This window comes from Macaca thibetana, chromosome 13 (genome assembly GCF_024542745.1).
Source record: "Macaca thibetana thibetana isolate TM-01 chromosome 13, ASM2454274v1, whole genome shotgun sequence".
Lineage (NCBI taxonomy): Eukaryota > Metazoa > Chordata > Mammalia > Primates > Cercopithecidae > Macaca > Macaca thibetana.
The window spans coordinates 43,541,278-43,556,716 of record NC_065590.1 but is presented as its reverse complement, the minus strand read 5'-3'; the positions used below and the strand labels follow the sequence as shown (position 1 = coordinate 43,556,716).

General features: G+C 34.7%; 1 protein-coding gene across 5 annotated transcripts in view; it reads right to left on the bottom strand.

Moving 5' to 3' along the window:
- Nucleotides 1–15,439, bottom strand: part of WDPCP (WD repeat containing planar cell polarity effector) — a 487,239-nt gene that overhangs the window by 371,189 nt on the left and 100,611 nt on the right. For 4 of the 5 annotated variants that reach the window (XM_050753476.1, XM_050753477.1, XM_050753475.1 and 1 more), the window contains 5 exons: nucleotides 13,712–13,796; nucleotides 8,123–8,170; nucleotides 7,218–7,262; nucleotides 5,592–5,662; nucleotides 5,279–5,338 (listed from right to left, as the gene is read on the bottom strand). In XM_050753476.1, the coding sequence (XP_050609433.1) occupies nucleotides 5,279–5,338; nucleotides 5,592–5,662; nucleotides 7,218–7,262; nucleotides 8,123–8,170; nucleotides 13,712–13,772 (285 nt within the window). In that variant the 5' untranslated portion in view covers nucleotides 13,773–13,796. Of the gene's footprint in view, nucleotides 1–5,278; nucleotides 5,339–5,591; nucleotides 5,663–7,217; nucleotides 7,263–8,122; nucleotides 8,171–13,711; nucleotides 13,797–15,439 lie in introns of those variants that run through there. The other variant, XM_050753479.1, reaches the window with a different exon arrangement.

Here is a 15,439-nt window from a genome sequence, read left to right as displayed (position 1 = left end):
CCTCAGCAAAATTGGCATAGAAAGAACACACCTTAATGTAATAAAAGCCATCTATGACAAACCCACAGCCAACATAATACTGAATGGGGAAAGGTTGAAAGCATTTCCCCTGAGAAGTGGAATAAGACAAGGATGCTGACCCTCAACACTTTTATTCAACATAGTACTGGAAGTCCCAGTCAGAGCTGGAACAAGACAAGGATGCTAACTCTCAACACTTCTATTCAACATAGTACTGGAAGTCCCAGTCAGAGCAATCAGACAAGAGCAACACATCAAGGGCATCCAAATGGGTAAAGAGGAAGTCAAGGTGTCACTGTTTGCTGACAATACAATCGTTTACCTTGAAAACCCTAAAGGCTCCTCCAAAAAGCTCCTAGAACTGATAAACTAATTCAGCAAAGCTTCAGGATACAAAATTAATGTACAAAAATCAGTAGCCCTGCCATTATCAGTAGCCTAACAGCTACCAAGCTGAAAATAAAATCAAGAATTCAACCCCTTTTACAATAGCTGCAAAAGAAAAAAAAATACTTAGAAATATACCTAACCAAGGAGGTGACAGATCTCTACAAGGAAAACTACAAAACACTGCTTAAAGAAATCACAGATCATACAAACAAATGGAAACACATCCTATGCTTATAGATGAGTAGAATCAATATTGTGAAAATGGCCATACTGCCAAAAGCAGTCTACAAATTCAATGTAATTCCCTTCAAATACCACCATCATTCTTTATAGAACTAGAAAAAACAATCCTAAAATTCATATGGAACCAAGAAAGAGCCCACATAGCCAAAGCAAGACTAAGCAAAAAGAACAAATCTGGGGGCATCACATTTCCCAACTTCAAACTATAGTACAAGGCCATAGTTACCAAAACAGCATAGTGCTGGTATAAAAATAGGCACATAGGCCAATGCAACAGAATAGAGAGCCTAGAAATAAACCCAAATACTTACAGCCCACTGATCTCTGACAAAGCAAACAAAAACATACAGTGGGGAAAGGACATCCTATTCAACAAATGGTACTGGGATAATTGGCAAGCCACATGTAGAATGAAACTGGATCCTCATATCTCACCTTATACAAAAATCAACTTAAGATGGATTAAGGACTTATACTTAAGATCTGAAACTATAAAAATTCTAGAAGACAACATTGGAAAAACCCCTCTAGACACTGGCTTAGGCAAGGATTTCATGACCAAGAACCCAAAAGCAAATGCAATAAAAACAGATAAATAGCTGGGACCTAATTAAACTAAAGAGCTTTTGCACAGCAAAAGGAACAGTCAGCAGAGTAAACAAACAACCCACAGAGTGAGAGAAAATCTTCACAATCTATACATGTGACAAAGGACTAATATCCAGAATCAACAATGAACTCAAACAAATCAGTAAGAAAAAAACAAACAATCCCATAAAAAAGTGGGCTAAGGACATGAAGGGACAATTTTCAAAAGAAGATATACAAATGGCCAACAAACATGAAAAAATGCTCAACATCCCTAATGATCAGGGAAATGCAAATCAAAACCACAATGTGATACCACCTTACTCCTGCAAGAATGGCCATAACCAAAAAATTAAAAAAACAATAGATTTGGCAGGGATGTGGTGAAAAGGAAACACTTTTACACTGCTGGTGAGAATGTAAACTAGTATAACTACTATGGAAAGCAGTGTGGAGATTCCTTAAATAACTAAAAGTAGAACTACCATTTGATCCAGCAATCCCACTACTGGGTATCTACCCAGATGAAAAGAAGTCATTATACGAAAAAAAATACTTGCCCATGCATGTTTGCAGTAGCACAGCTCGCAATTGCAAAAATATGGAACCAGCCCAAATGCCCATCAATCAACAAGTGAATAAAGAAACTGTGGTAAATATATACCATGGAACACTACTCAGCCATAAAAAAAGGAATGAAATAATGGCATTCACAGCAATTTGGATGGAATTGCAGACCATTATTCTAAGTGAAGTAACTCAGGAATGGAAAACCAGACACTGTATGTTCTCACTCGTAAGTGGGAGTTTGCTGTGAGGATGCAAAGGCGTAAGAATGATACAATGGACTTTGGGGACTCAGAGGAAAGGGTGGGAGGTGGGTGAGGGATAAAAGACTACAAATAGGATACAGTGAATACTGCTCAGGTGATGGGTGCACCAAAATCTCAGAAATCACCACTAAAGAACTTATTCATGTAACCAACCACCACCTGTTCCCCCAAAAACCTATGGAAATAAAAAACAAAAATAAAATTAAAAAATAAAAACAGGAGAAAAAATAAGTAAAGATCTTGAAAAATAAAATAAACTACTATCCTCAAAAGTAAGAAAGAAAATTATTCTGAATTTATAGGTGGGGGGAATTAGTTTTTAAATGGTACAATGTGCAGATCATTGGACTGACAACATCAACTAAGCTTCAGTATATGATGAAAACTTACAAATCCTCATTGTTTGACACATAGAAAGATCCAACCTCAGATTGCATCCTCTGAAATCTTAGGTTGCTGTGGTTGCCTGGCTCATTTTTAAACAATTGCACTTTTTAAAGCAGTAAGGGATGACAACTAAAATAAATTCGCAAATCCTAAATTTACCATTTCTTGGGAGGAAATAATGTACATTAGCAGAAGAGTAGCCAAATTAAAAGACTAAGAGTCCAAATGTGTTAGCATGAAGATGTTGATGAACTTTTTCACTCCTTTTCTAAGAGTTATAGAGCATTATGTTGCGGTCAGCTGACATGTTATCTCTGGAACCACCATACTGGATATGTGCACAAAAGGAGGTCCCTTGGGGAGCCTACTGAAGTGGTTTACTTACTTTATAACTAAGAAAAATTTAACAAAAAATTAACTGAAAGGGCTAAGGGGGTCATTTCCTTATGCTACTAATGTAGCTTAAACATCAACATTTTAATTTATTGTTATAACAGAGATCTTTTGAAATAGAACACACATAGATTTTTAGAAGAACTAGCTAACAGTCTTAACTAGAAACTGAAGAAGTAAACGGATAATGTTAGGAGGTCTCTCAAAGACTTTAAATATGTGAAGACTAACCTAGACCTGTGGGCAGTGTGGAGGTGAAGTTATCTTGTGAAAGTATATCACATCAAGCATGTGCTGAGAGTATAAGGTCTGTTTTAGAAATATCTTTATAATCATAGAAATGAAGCACAGAATATAATAGAACAACCAAAAAAGATAAGTCCTGTTAGAAATGTTAAAAGCAGACTCGGGCCGGGCGCGGTGGCTCACACCTGTAATCCCAGCCCTTTGGGAGGCCAAAGTGGGCAGATCACGAGGTCAGGAGTTTGAGACCAGCCTGAACAACAAGGTGAAACTCCGTCTCTACTGAAAATACAAAAATTAGCCAGGCATGGTGACGCGCACTTGTGATCCCAGCTACTTGGGAGGCTGAGGCATGAGAATTGCTTCAACCCAGGAGGCGGAGGTTGCAGTGAGCAGGGACCGCGCCATTGCACTCCAGCCTGAGTGACAGAGCAAGACTCCATCTCAAAAAAAAAAGCAGACTCATTAGTACACCAGCCTAATTAACCAATTAGATTACTGTAAATTACAAAAGTAATTTTACATATATTTCATCATGAAAACTCCCTTTCTGAGTTGAATTAATATAATAGTGAGGGACATTCTTCTCCAGACATCCCTTCATCAGACACACACACAAAATTACTATTAAATTAAAATTCATTAAACCCTATCTAAAAAGGATTGTCTATTGGGATGCTCCACTGCATATTTTAAGACGCCCAACATGTTGCAATTTACCCTGTGTGATGGGTAAGGGTGGAGGCCATGAGACATGCCTCTTACTATAGGTGGCAGGCTTGCCCTCCAGTCAAATAATTCTGAGCCTGTTTTTAACGTGAGTAATGGCATTAAAAACTACAAGTTTGAGTTGTACTAAGTTTGAAACTTTCTAGAGCATATTTTGCATTCAAGTTTTAAAATCTGATTGAAATGTACTATTATGCAAATAAGCTATAATTTTTTTAAATTCCATCCTTTTAAATAGTAACCTAAGGCAAATTTAAGTACTATGATTCTAAAAATGCTAATTCACCCTCGTAAAAGATCTCTGAAAAATAAAAATTTATGCCAGTTGAGAAGGTAACTAGTTGCCTCCATGAGTAAAGGTAGACTAGTTTAGACAAAAAACGAGGAAAAACTAGAATCCACAAAAATGATAGTATATATTCAAGTAGTAGATTAAGATCTGTTTATAATTGCTACAAATTTGATGTTGTAGCTTTATGAATAGAGCTATTGGCCTAAACTACAAACAAGAATGATTACACAAAATAAATCACATTGTAAAAAATAATTTAAATTAATATAGGAATATTTGATTCAATATATCAGTTACAATTATTATTCGAACTAATGCAACTTCAATTCCACAGATGACTAATAATTATTCTTTTTATCACAAGTATATTAAATTTTTCTAGACATATAGTACTTTTTAAGCCTATCAGAAAAGCTAAAGCATTTGTCATTATCTTGTAATCAGTGTACACTAATTATTATGTCCTGAATCTACCCATTCAATACTTAGATCATTTGTCCAGGCCTTAACACTACTGTCCAATAGAACTGTCTGAGATGGAAATGTTCTGTATCTGTACTGTCCAATATGATAACATGTGGCTATTGAACACTTAAATGTGGGTAGTGCAACTGAAGAACTAATTTTTTTATTTTATTTAATTATTCAGTCACATATGACTAGTGGCTACCATAGTAAACATCACAGCTTAGAGGGTTCAAAAAGTAGGACCAAATGTCTTGTTATCATAGGTCTAACTGTGTGTAGTTGGCTTGTTGATCTGCGTAAGCAATGATATTCACAAATGCTTACAAGAATAGTATGCCAAAAAGTCTTTTGCCCTGTGGTTTCATCTTCACTCAAAAATATTATTAAATCTATGCCAGCAAACATCTACTACAGCATTCAGACAACTTCAAACAAAAAAATACAATATGAAAAGATTTTTATTAGTGTTTGTATGTCAGTACAACTATACTGATTAATACTGATTAATGAGCCTGGTGGCCTGTGTCAATCTGTCTAATGTTAGCTCTAGAACAAGTAGAACTCAAACTATGAAATAACCACTGCTAAAAAAGTTTTTGTCTATTACCTAACATAACACAAGAATACCAATTACTACATAGCTTTCAGCTCCATTGGTTAAACACTGCAAAGGCTTGTCAAACCATTTTACCTGACAGACATATTTGTTCTTCCATTTGCTCAGCACACAGTGACTGTTTTGCATCAGCTCCTGAAGTACAACAGAAAAAGAGAGAGCATAGTTGGCTATACACATTGTCATTATCAGTTAAAGTGCCTCTGATTTGCAAGCAAAAAAAGATCAACATGCCACACAAAGATGCAACTGTTTTGGAACTCATCACTGGACAAAAGCAAAGCTATCATCACCATGAGAGTTGATCCTTTATGAAAATTAAAGCTGTTGAAAGATGTTTTAAAAACAGATTTGTTTGTTGCCATTTTTGAAACTTTTTGAAAGATACCTCCAACTCTTTGAGTGAGTCTCGGAGTTTTTCTGGGCGTCTGTTTTTGAGCGTCCAAGGATAATCTCGTGCTGGCAAATAAAACATGTACTACAGTTAGTTAAACAAGATTTAAAAAGGAAATTCTGCTTAGCAGTGTGCCTTAGGAAGATTAAAATAAAACACCTCTATAATTGAGAGGAAGTGGCCTTCATTTCCATCATCAAATGACAGCCTTTTGAAAGGCTTTGTCATAGGAACAGGATTTTTACCACAAAACAATCTCCCTAATCATAATTTTACGATGACAACCAACAAGGCTTGGAGAATCCCAGGGAAAGTTTGCTAGGCTTGTGAATCAAGTAATTCATGGTAAATGATGTACTCTTTGCTAACTTTTTCATGTAAATAATTAAATGTTGAATCCAAAAGAAATTCTAAATTCTACAAGTAACCTACTCAGACCTAAAAAAAAAAAAAAAAAAAAAAAAAAATTATCATGAGTAAATGAATATAATGAGCAAATAAAATGAAAAGAAATAAAAAATAAAACTGTACATAAAAATATATGAAGTTAGGCATTAAAGCTCCACATTTTAAAACTATGGAAAAATCTGAGGGAAATCCAAGTTTTAACAAATTAGGCCCTAATAGTGCTCTTTTTAATTTAAAACAGTTCTCTTTAAAGTATACACCACAATTGAATAATGATAAGCCTTTGTTTTGCTTTAAATAAATTTAATTGAAAGATAAAATTATTTAGTAGAGTCATCATGTTAGCCTAAAATAAATTAAAAATAGTTCTGCTTAAAATAATTTAAATGTTAAACTCATATCTATTTTATCAGAAAAATGAATTCATCTTTGGATTCTCCTCATTAATAATTCCAAACAAGAGTTACATGTGTATTTGTGCTTATGTGTGTGTTGCATGTACATATACATATGTAGTATACATAGATACTTAAATTTGAGAGTAGACTTGCTATATATCTTATTTCAGCAAATGAATTTGGGTCTCTAAACAATTTTGATGTAGAACGTATGTGCAAATTTTTAAATCTGTGTTGCAGCTACTAATACATTATTTTTTAAATTAAATGTCAGTTCAACCATTTAAAAAACAAGAGAACAAATGGGATTTTCAGCTCTAGCTATAATCCAAAAAAATCTTAATGTATATTTAATTTATGTCATTAAAACCATATTACATTGTCGCCATAATATATATAACATATACTGGAGATCAGAAAAGACTAGAGTGAATAAAATGCTAATACTGATATTACAAATATTATTTTCTTAAAAATGGGTAAGACATGTTAATTTAGGCAAAGTATGAATAATTAAATGTTACTATCAGAATTTAAGCTTGGTATAATTATCTTAAATATACTAACATATAGTTCATTATGAAAGTTTATGTTTATATAAACATACATTTTATCAAAACTGAATAGAGATTTCAATGGTCTAAATTCGAAAGGCCTGACAAATACAATTGTTACTCATATGTTTATATTTCTAAGTAATGGGAATTTAAGAAATTTGGAGGGAATAATGTTTCCTCTTTGTTCCAGATGAATATTTTATAATACTGAACTTTCCAGTTTTATAATAATTCCAAAAAATATAAAGTAAGCTTACACTCTGCCAGCTTCTGCTTTTCTTCTAAGTTACCATGCTCTGTCGCTGATATTGTAGCAGAAGGGACAGAAAGAAAAAAACAAAAGTAGAATTTATTTTTATTATAATGCCTTACATTTTAATATGTACACGTATAATGTATTATTAACATTACATGCATTATTGAGATTAATAAATTATGCTTAGATTCTAAAAAGACAGTTGAAAAAAAGGCCATAATTTGGATGTTTTCATTTCATAGAGATATTTCCTAAATTTGCAGTGAAAGGGCACAACAGCTGGACCAATATCCTGAGCTTCCAATCTCATCAGATAGGAAAGAGAACTGCAACAGAGCCCAGAACAGAAGCTGCTTCAGTCTGTCATCAGAACCATGAAGTCAGCCTATTAACCACTAAGCTAAGCACACAGGATGCTCACACAAGCCCACTTCAACGGAGACCAAAACAGGAAGTAACTCTAGCTAGAAAGACCTTTTGGCCCATCATAAAACTTCTGGGATGAACAGGATTAATCAGATAAAGAAAATTGATCATTCACTCAGAAATGCCTATTTCAGATATCAGGTGAGGATCCAGGAGGCCAGCATCAGTAGGACCCATGCATTAACAATGCCCTCTACTGGGACACTGATAAATAAACGTGAATAGACTGCCCTGTTATCAGCCTGATCAGCAGGAAAATGAAAATTTTCATGTCCTTCTACAGCATTTTTTCGATACTACTTTATTTTATATAGAACAGATAGATATCAACCTCAGCATTTTTCTAAAGAATTGAACGGACTTTTCTTAAAATTCTAGAATTTATCTAAAGCTCATAAGAAGAGCGTTTTTAATGGTCAGTATTTCATGGTTTAGAATACTTAGTTAATAAAAATTAATTGCACAGAATAGGTACTTTACCTGGTGGATCTTTCTTGTCATAATACTGGTAAATCCCAATGTTTCTATCTATAGAAAGGAAGAAATAACATTAAATTATGATTAAAAAGTCCCCGAGAATAAGAAGCCAAGCCATACTATATTAGGGGAAGGGTAGGGAAAAAAGCAGAAACAGTCTCCTTATGTTACTAGAAATAAAATGGCTCAAAAGCATCTGGAGATGAGTTCATGTATTCTAGGGATATGCAGAAACTGGAAAGTTTATCAATCTAATGAGAAAAGATTTACACAAAACTAGAATGGCATGAGAAAAAGATTAGTAAAGAACTGAAATCAAGAAAGACCAAGTTTTCTCTTTCACACATCCTCTGATATTTTTCACAGGGCGCTACCAAAAGGAACTGCCACTAAGCAATGCCAAATGAAATCAGTGGATGGAAGAAAATGCCCTGTTGGATTCTGAGCTGTGGTTTTCTTTTCTCCAATTTAGCTCAAGAGTCTAATTCTTATCCTATGGCATTTGGGAGAAATCCACAGAAGAGAAAGGGAAGATTAGAGGAAGGTTTGGATAAATTATTATCTGAAACTTGTTTAGGCAGGGAAAACCCCTTCTAAACCTAAATTCGGACACTTTGCTGGGGCTACCTAAGAAGAAAAGTTGGGCTTCCCAGATGTCAAGATTCATTTAACCAAGGAATTATTCCAATTTAAATATAAGATAACAAAATAATTTTGTCCATTTTCTTCATATCTATGAATAATAAAATATTTCTTTCATTGAAGGAACATTTGTTTTCTTCCATACAAAATAATTCTCAGTTACTAACATAAGGATAAAGAGTATAGGTGGAAGCAGTACAGGCTGCCCCCTAGTGACTGACTGCTCCAGACTTTCTGAAACTGAATGATAAAACTTCAAAAAAAAGTATTACTGCTATAATTAACTTTTCAAATATAGTCTTTCAAAATAGTCAATTGCGTGTACTTGTTAAAGTTCTATTTTATTCATCATGCCATTAGTAGAGGCATACAATTTTAAAGAATGCAGTTTATGTCTACTGGTTAGACTGAATATATCTAATAAGGATTTATTGTGAAAAATCATGAGTAGGACTTCTTGGATACTGATATTTTAATTGTTGTCCTGGATAGTGATTTTTATGGGTGTTTTCACATTCTGATGGTTCACAACATAATCTTATGATCTTTACACTTTTCAGTACATACATTATACTTCAATAAAAAGGCTATTTTAAAATCTAAGAACCATAGGCACTACATATGCAGACAGTATCTCTATTAAAATATTCCACCCTATAATTTTTTTTTTTTTTTTTTTTTGAGACGGAGTCTCGCTCTGTCGCCCGGGCTGGAGTGCAGTGGCCGGATCTCAGCTCACTGCAAGCTCCGCCTCCGGGGTTTACGCCATTCTCCTGCCTCAGCCTCCCGAGTAGCTGGGACTACAGGCGCCCGCCACCTCGCCCGGCTAGTTTTTTGTATTTTTTAGTAGAGACGGGGTTTCACTGTGTTCGCCAGGATGGTCTCGATCTCCTGACCTCGTGATCCACCCATCTCGGCCTCCCAAAGTGCTGGGATTACAGGCTTGAGCCACCGCGCCCGGCCTCCACCCTATAATTATACCCATCATTCCATACATCCAAATATATGCCACAAGTTCTAGAATAGAACTATGAAGATCATAAAGAATCCTGAATTATTTGCACAAGTCTGACCTACTGCATCTGGCCCAGAGTGGGATTGTCAAAACGCAAGCAGAATAAGGAGAGCATCCAGTTAAGAAAACCTGCCCTACAATGGGTGCCAGAGCTGGATGAGGAAGGTGTCCATTCAGAGAGTCAGCCTGACACGGTGTGTTGGAACTCCAGCAGGGTAAGAACATTCTCATGAAGCAACGGCCTGGTGTGGGTATTAGAGGCTAAACAAGGTAAGGAGAACATTTACATATGGGGGCAGCCCAACATGGTATATAAAATCCACATGGGGTGAGAAGGGTATCCATACAGGGGAAGGAGCAGCCACAGAGATAGTGGATTGACTGCAAACAGGGTGACTGATTAAGTAAATAAATAAAAAATAGGGGAGCTCTAGGTTTCCCATTGTCTGAGAAGAAAAATACAAATATGGAAAGGGAGAAAATTAGAATGAACCCTATGGTGGTAGATAGGAATGAGATGTACCAGTGTGAACTCATGGTTTCAATATAGAGAGATAGATAGATATAGAAATAAATGTGGATGTAAATATGTGTGTATACATACACACATACATTCTGCAAGCTCTGTCCACTAAGAGGGCCTGGGAGCAGCAATACTCCAATAATGAGTGCACCTAAAGCAGAACTTGGCTTCTAGACACCCTTACCCTCTAAAAGGAATAAAGCTCCTTAGAGAAGTGACTGATTCCTAGGCTAGGAAGAGGAAATTACAACATGAGTCTGGAACATTTGTTGTACCAGAAAGAATTAAAGTGCTCCAATTTTAACAGGGACATGTCAAAAAGACACAGAAGCCAGCCTGAAGAGGGTCCCTCTGGCCACATCAGGGACAATTTAAACATCAAAATAAATAATGAAATAAAATCAAATAATGATATGACTATATTATTACAACTGCATAAAGTGGAAAACTTGAATCCACAGAGATAAAATAAATTGATCATATAAAATAATATATTTAAAGTGTGATGAGGAACAGAATATTTACATAATTTCAAGGTACTTCCCTGTGAAATACTTATCACAAAGAAAAAAGTAACTTCGCAGTGGAGAAGCCTTGCAGACACTATCTTATCAGGTAATCATGAATATCGTCAGGAAAGGGACAAATTGAAATTATGCACCACCTGATAGGATGCACTGAAATGTATAACCTGAATCTAATTGTGAGGAAATTTCAAATACAACCAAATTTAGGATCATCCTACACAATAACTGGCCTAATATCTTCAAAAATGTTAAGGTCATGAAAGTTTAAAAAAAAAAAAAGAGAAGAAGGATGAAGGATAACCCAGAATGAAGGATACTAAAGAAACACGGTAACAATGCAATGTGTCACTGTAACAAAATCCTTTTCCTAAAAAAAGAACAATGATGGGACAATTGGTGAACTGGTCCATTTAGACTGAAGTACATCATTATTAATTTCCTGATTTCAATGGCTATACAGTAATGCAGGACAAAATCCTTTTTGTAGGACATATACATGAATGTATTTGGGGTGATAAAGCATCAGGCTACAACTCTCAAATGGTTCAAGAAAAAAAATTCTCTGTACTGACAATTTTTCTGTAAGTTTGTGATTATTTCAAACATTTTAAAAATAAACATCGAGCATAATGACAGCACATTAACAGGGTTACTAATTTAGTCTAGATAGCAGGAAAGGCTTCTCTAAATGACTTAACAAAGCTGAGCCCTAAAGAAGTAGGATTCACAAAAGGTTAAACAGAAGAATGTCCCAATAGAGAGAACGGGTAGGCCCTGCAAAAATGCAGTTGGGGTTGAAGACTATTCCCATGGGGCTACTGTGCACCACTGTGTGATTCTTCTCTAAAAACCATTCACTGACTCAGAATAGAAGGAACAGGGACAGAAAACTTGAGGACACACGGAGGGGTAGGGAAGGCATTTGCTGGGCATGAACAGAAGACGAGGGGTAAAAGGGGATCAAGATGGAATAGCTCAGACTTCCAACTATGGGGTCCAAGATGGGTAGGAAGATAAGTGAAGAAGTCCCAATGGACTAGGAGAATGTCAAGCGATTAAAAGACTGACCATCTTGAAGAAGCATAAAACCTAGATATATGAGAATAAGGGAAAAAGATGAAAAATGGGGAATTATGATTAGAAAAGAAAACATTTCAATTAAAGATTTCCACCAGCAGTAAAATAAGTTCACTTTGGGATTTCTTTTTTCTATTTTCTGAGATTTCTTTACACTTTTGAATTTTGAATTTTTTTCTGCAACGTATTTTTAATTTCCAAGAGATTTGTATAATTTCAAATGTTTTCTGAAGCTTCTGTTTTTGTTTCTTGCTTCATGGATTTAGTATTTTTCCTTAGGTCTCTGTTGTACTTTTTTCCCCCCTTCCTACATTATCTCTGTTTCTTCAGAGATCCATTCACCTATTCATTTTGTTTTATTTCCTGTTGAAGATATTCCTCAAATATCTGGTGATCCTTAGTTCTCTGTTTGTATTTACAAGTGAGGCACTAAAAAACTGATTGGAAGCCCTGTGTAGACAAATAGAGCTTGCCAACTGGTGAGCTTCACTGATCAGGCAAGGACCAGGGTATTTCACCAAAGAATTCCCTCAAACATCTATGTACAAAGGTCTTCTTTCTAGGGTCATTCAGTCATTCCAGAGAGGAATACCTCAAGCCCCTTCTTTCTTGGAAAGTGTACAAATAGGTATGACATTCTCAGAACCAAGTGGGATTAAGAAGACCTCACCCATAAGTATGTAGGCTTCCTTCCATTTCATGCCTGTTTTCTGTTCAGCAGGTCTTCCACTGCCCCTGGTGTTCCCAACTTTAGAGCCTCCTTAATTAAATATTTCCACAGCATGAAAGGTATCTCACAAGTTCTTCTGCAAACTTTCACGTCCCTTTACTGTCGCTCTCATGATACATACCATCTTCTACAATATCTGGCTCCTCAAATTTCTGTATCTTTCCAGAATTTTGAGTCATAAATTGGCTGTCACCGGAACTCTCCTCTGCAGGCAATTTATATTCAGGTTTTACAGCTCTGCTAATTCCTCTTTCCCTCCCATCTTCCAAAATTTGTCCAATTTCAGTTGTCCCCTCTCTCGAAAGGGTTTATGCTTTCTTTATTTGTATTCCTTTATTGGCATTTTAGAAGAGTTTTAGGAGGAAGCAAACGAATGTTAAATCTACTTTAACTGAAATTTCAATCTATTTACATTTTAAAGCAGATAAACTTGATGAAACTATCACAATCATCCTTAATTCTATATTTGATATGAAGAAACAATACTTTGTAAGGTAAACCATTTTCTTAATAATGATGCTTAAGTGATATAAATAATATTCTTCTCCTAAATACAAGTGTTACTTTGTATAATTAAAGATTTTTTAAAAGATATTTCTTATAAAGTATACTACATCCTATGTTAATAAGCATTATTAAAACACACATATTATTCTCCCCCCCAAAAATGTGAAAAACAAAGAACATGAAAATAATTGTACATCTTAGCTATAAGTTTGAAATGTTATTTTAATATCAAATAGAAATGCCTTTACCATTAGCTATCCTGTGCATATTTATGAATATAAATGTTATTATGAAGAATCCCAGAAAAAAAATTGAACATGTGTGTATCTTGACAGAACAAACATTAAGCCAATAAGATTAATTTTCAAAACTGAAAACCTAACTCAAGCTATAAATATTAAGTTAGTAAGAGTAATTAAAAGGAATTATTTTCCATTAACCAGTTTTTCATTAAGAATAAAGAAAGAATGCAACTCCAGCTGGAGAATTCAGACTCTAACCTTTGCTAGTACTTATTTATAATGGTGTAACATATTTGAAAAATATTGAAATTAATCCAGAGCTCATTTACCCGCAATGTGTAAGGTATTCTTCAAAGACCACAGGTGCAGTTCAGTCAAGCAGAAAGACATCTGATGGCAGAAGGAATCTCTGTCCTGTTTAAAAAATAATTAAAAAGAAGTGCCAATTAATTATCTTCTATTGCCAATAAAACCAAGATACCTTAAAAATAGTAAAAAGAATCATTCACCACAACTGTTATTTGAAATATGGTCCATTAGAATAAACATGCTCTAGTGTATCCTTGGTTAACCATCCAGAAATAAACTCTAGAAAGAGGAAAAATACACTCCTTTTCCTGGATTTAGTATGTCATCACATTGAGAAATGTGGTAAGAAGAATATATATAGTATTTAGGTTTTCAATAGCATATGTTTGGTTAAGGCTCTGAGTATATTTAGAATTATTTAGTATTTAAGCATTTTTTTTAAGTTTTATTTTTAAGGAAAGGAAACATCTGTTGGTAGTTATTAAGTACGAGCACATTTTGTGGTACATCTTTGGTATATAAAGCAAATATTTACAATATCCTACATACAAACAGGCTAATTAAAGTGAAATTTGAAAGGTAAATGGTATATAGTTACTATTATAAGAAACATAATTACTTAAAAGTAAACTCTGAAACCACATTAGCATTCAGCTTAGTATGTTAATCTGCATGTCATGATGGATCCAGATATTTTATTCTGTGGAGTTTTTTTTTGAAAAAACAAGATGGTAATAATATACATCTTGTATTCCCCCTAGCAGGGGCTAGGGATGGACACTATCAATACTTTTCTTTTTAATCAAATACTACCTCATCGATTTAGACTGATTGGGAGAAGGCTAGTCTGCATTAGAAAAAAAGGTCAACATTTTACAAATGTTTGAAAGGAATTTATATAATTTTCAAATGTTTGCTTGGAAATACATATAGTACTACACTGTATTTATGTTATTCTACATATTAGAAATACATACAATAACTTAAACTATGGACATTTTATTTATAGAATCATGAAAGAAATGTTCTTTCCAGTAAACTTCTGAATGATGAAGCTTGAAAAATATTTTAAGACATTTTAATGGAGGAAAAATCCTTCAGCTTCTTTAACATTAGGAGTGACTAAAAATATTTCCCATAGTATCCATATGGTTGATAATCCGAAATAATTTCAGACATAGTACAAACTTCCTTGGCCTGCCCTTCATCCTTACATTTATGTGACCTCAATGCACTTACAATCAAGAAACAGATGCATGTTGAACTAATGCGATACAGTATGCTACGGACTGAAACAGCAGAGTGAAAAATGTGGCAGCACAGAAGAGGGGCCCAATCCTGACTGAACAGCTGGGCTGTGAGAAAGCTCAGAGAAGTTGTGAAATGTTAGTGGGTCCTCAAAGAAGGATAGGATTTCACCAGATGATGATGATGATGATGATGATGATGATGATGATGATGATGATGGAGAAAAAGATGAGGAAGAAAATGATGGTGATAACAACAGACAACACTTACTTGTTCTGAATATTTTACATGTATTAACTCTCTTAATCCTCATAGCTACTCTTTGAGGTAGTACCATCAGTATTCCTATAATGAGGAAACTGAGGCACAGAGTGGTCACATAGCAAGCAGGTGGTGAAGGCTTTGGATCTACACAGACTAGCTCCAGAGTCTGTTTGCAACCACAGTATTCTACTGTATTGGGGTAGACAGAGTTATGGAAGGGAGTATATATAGTATAT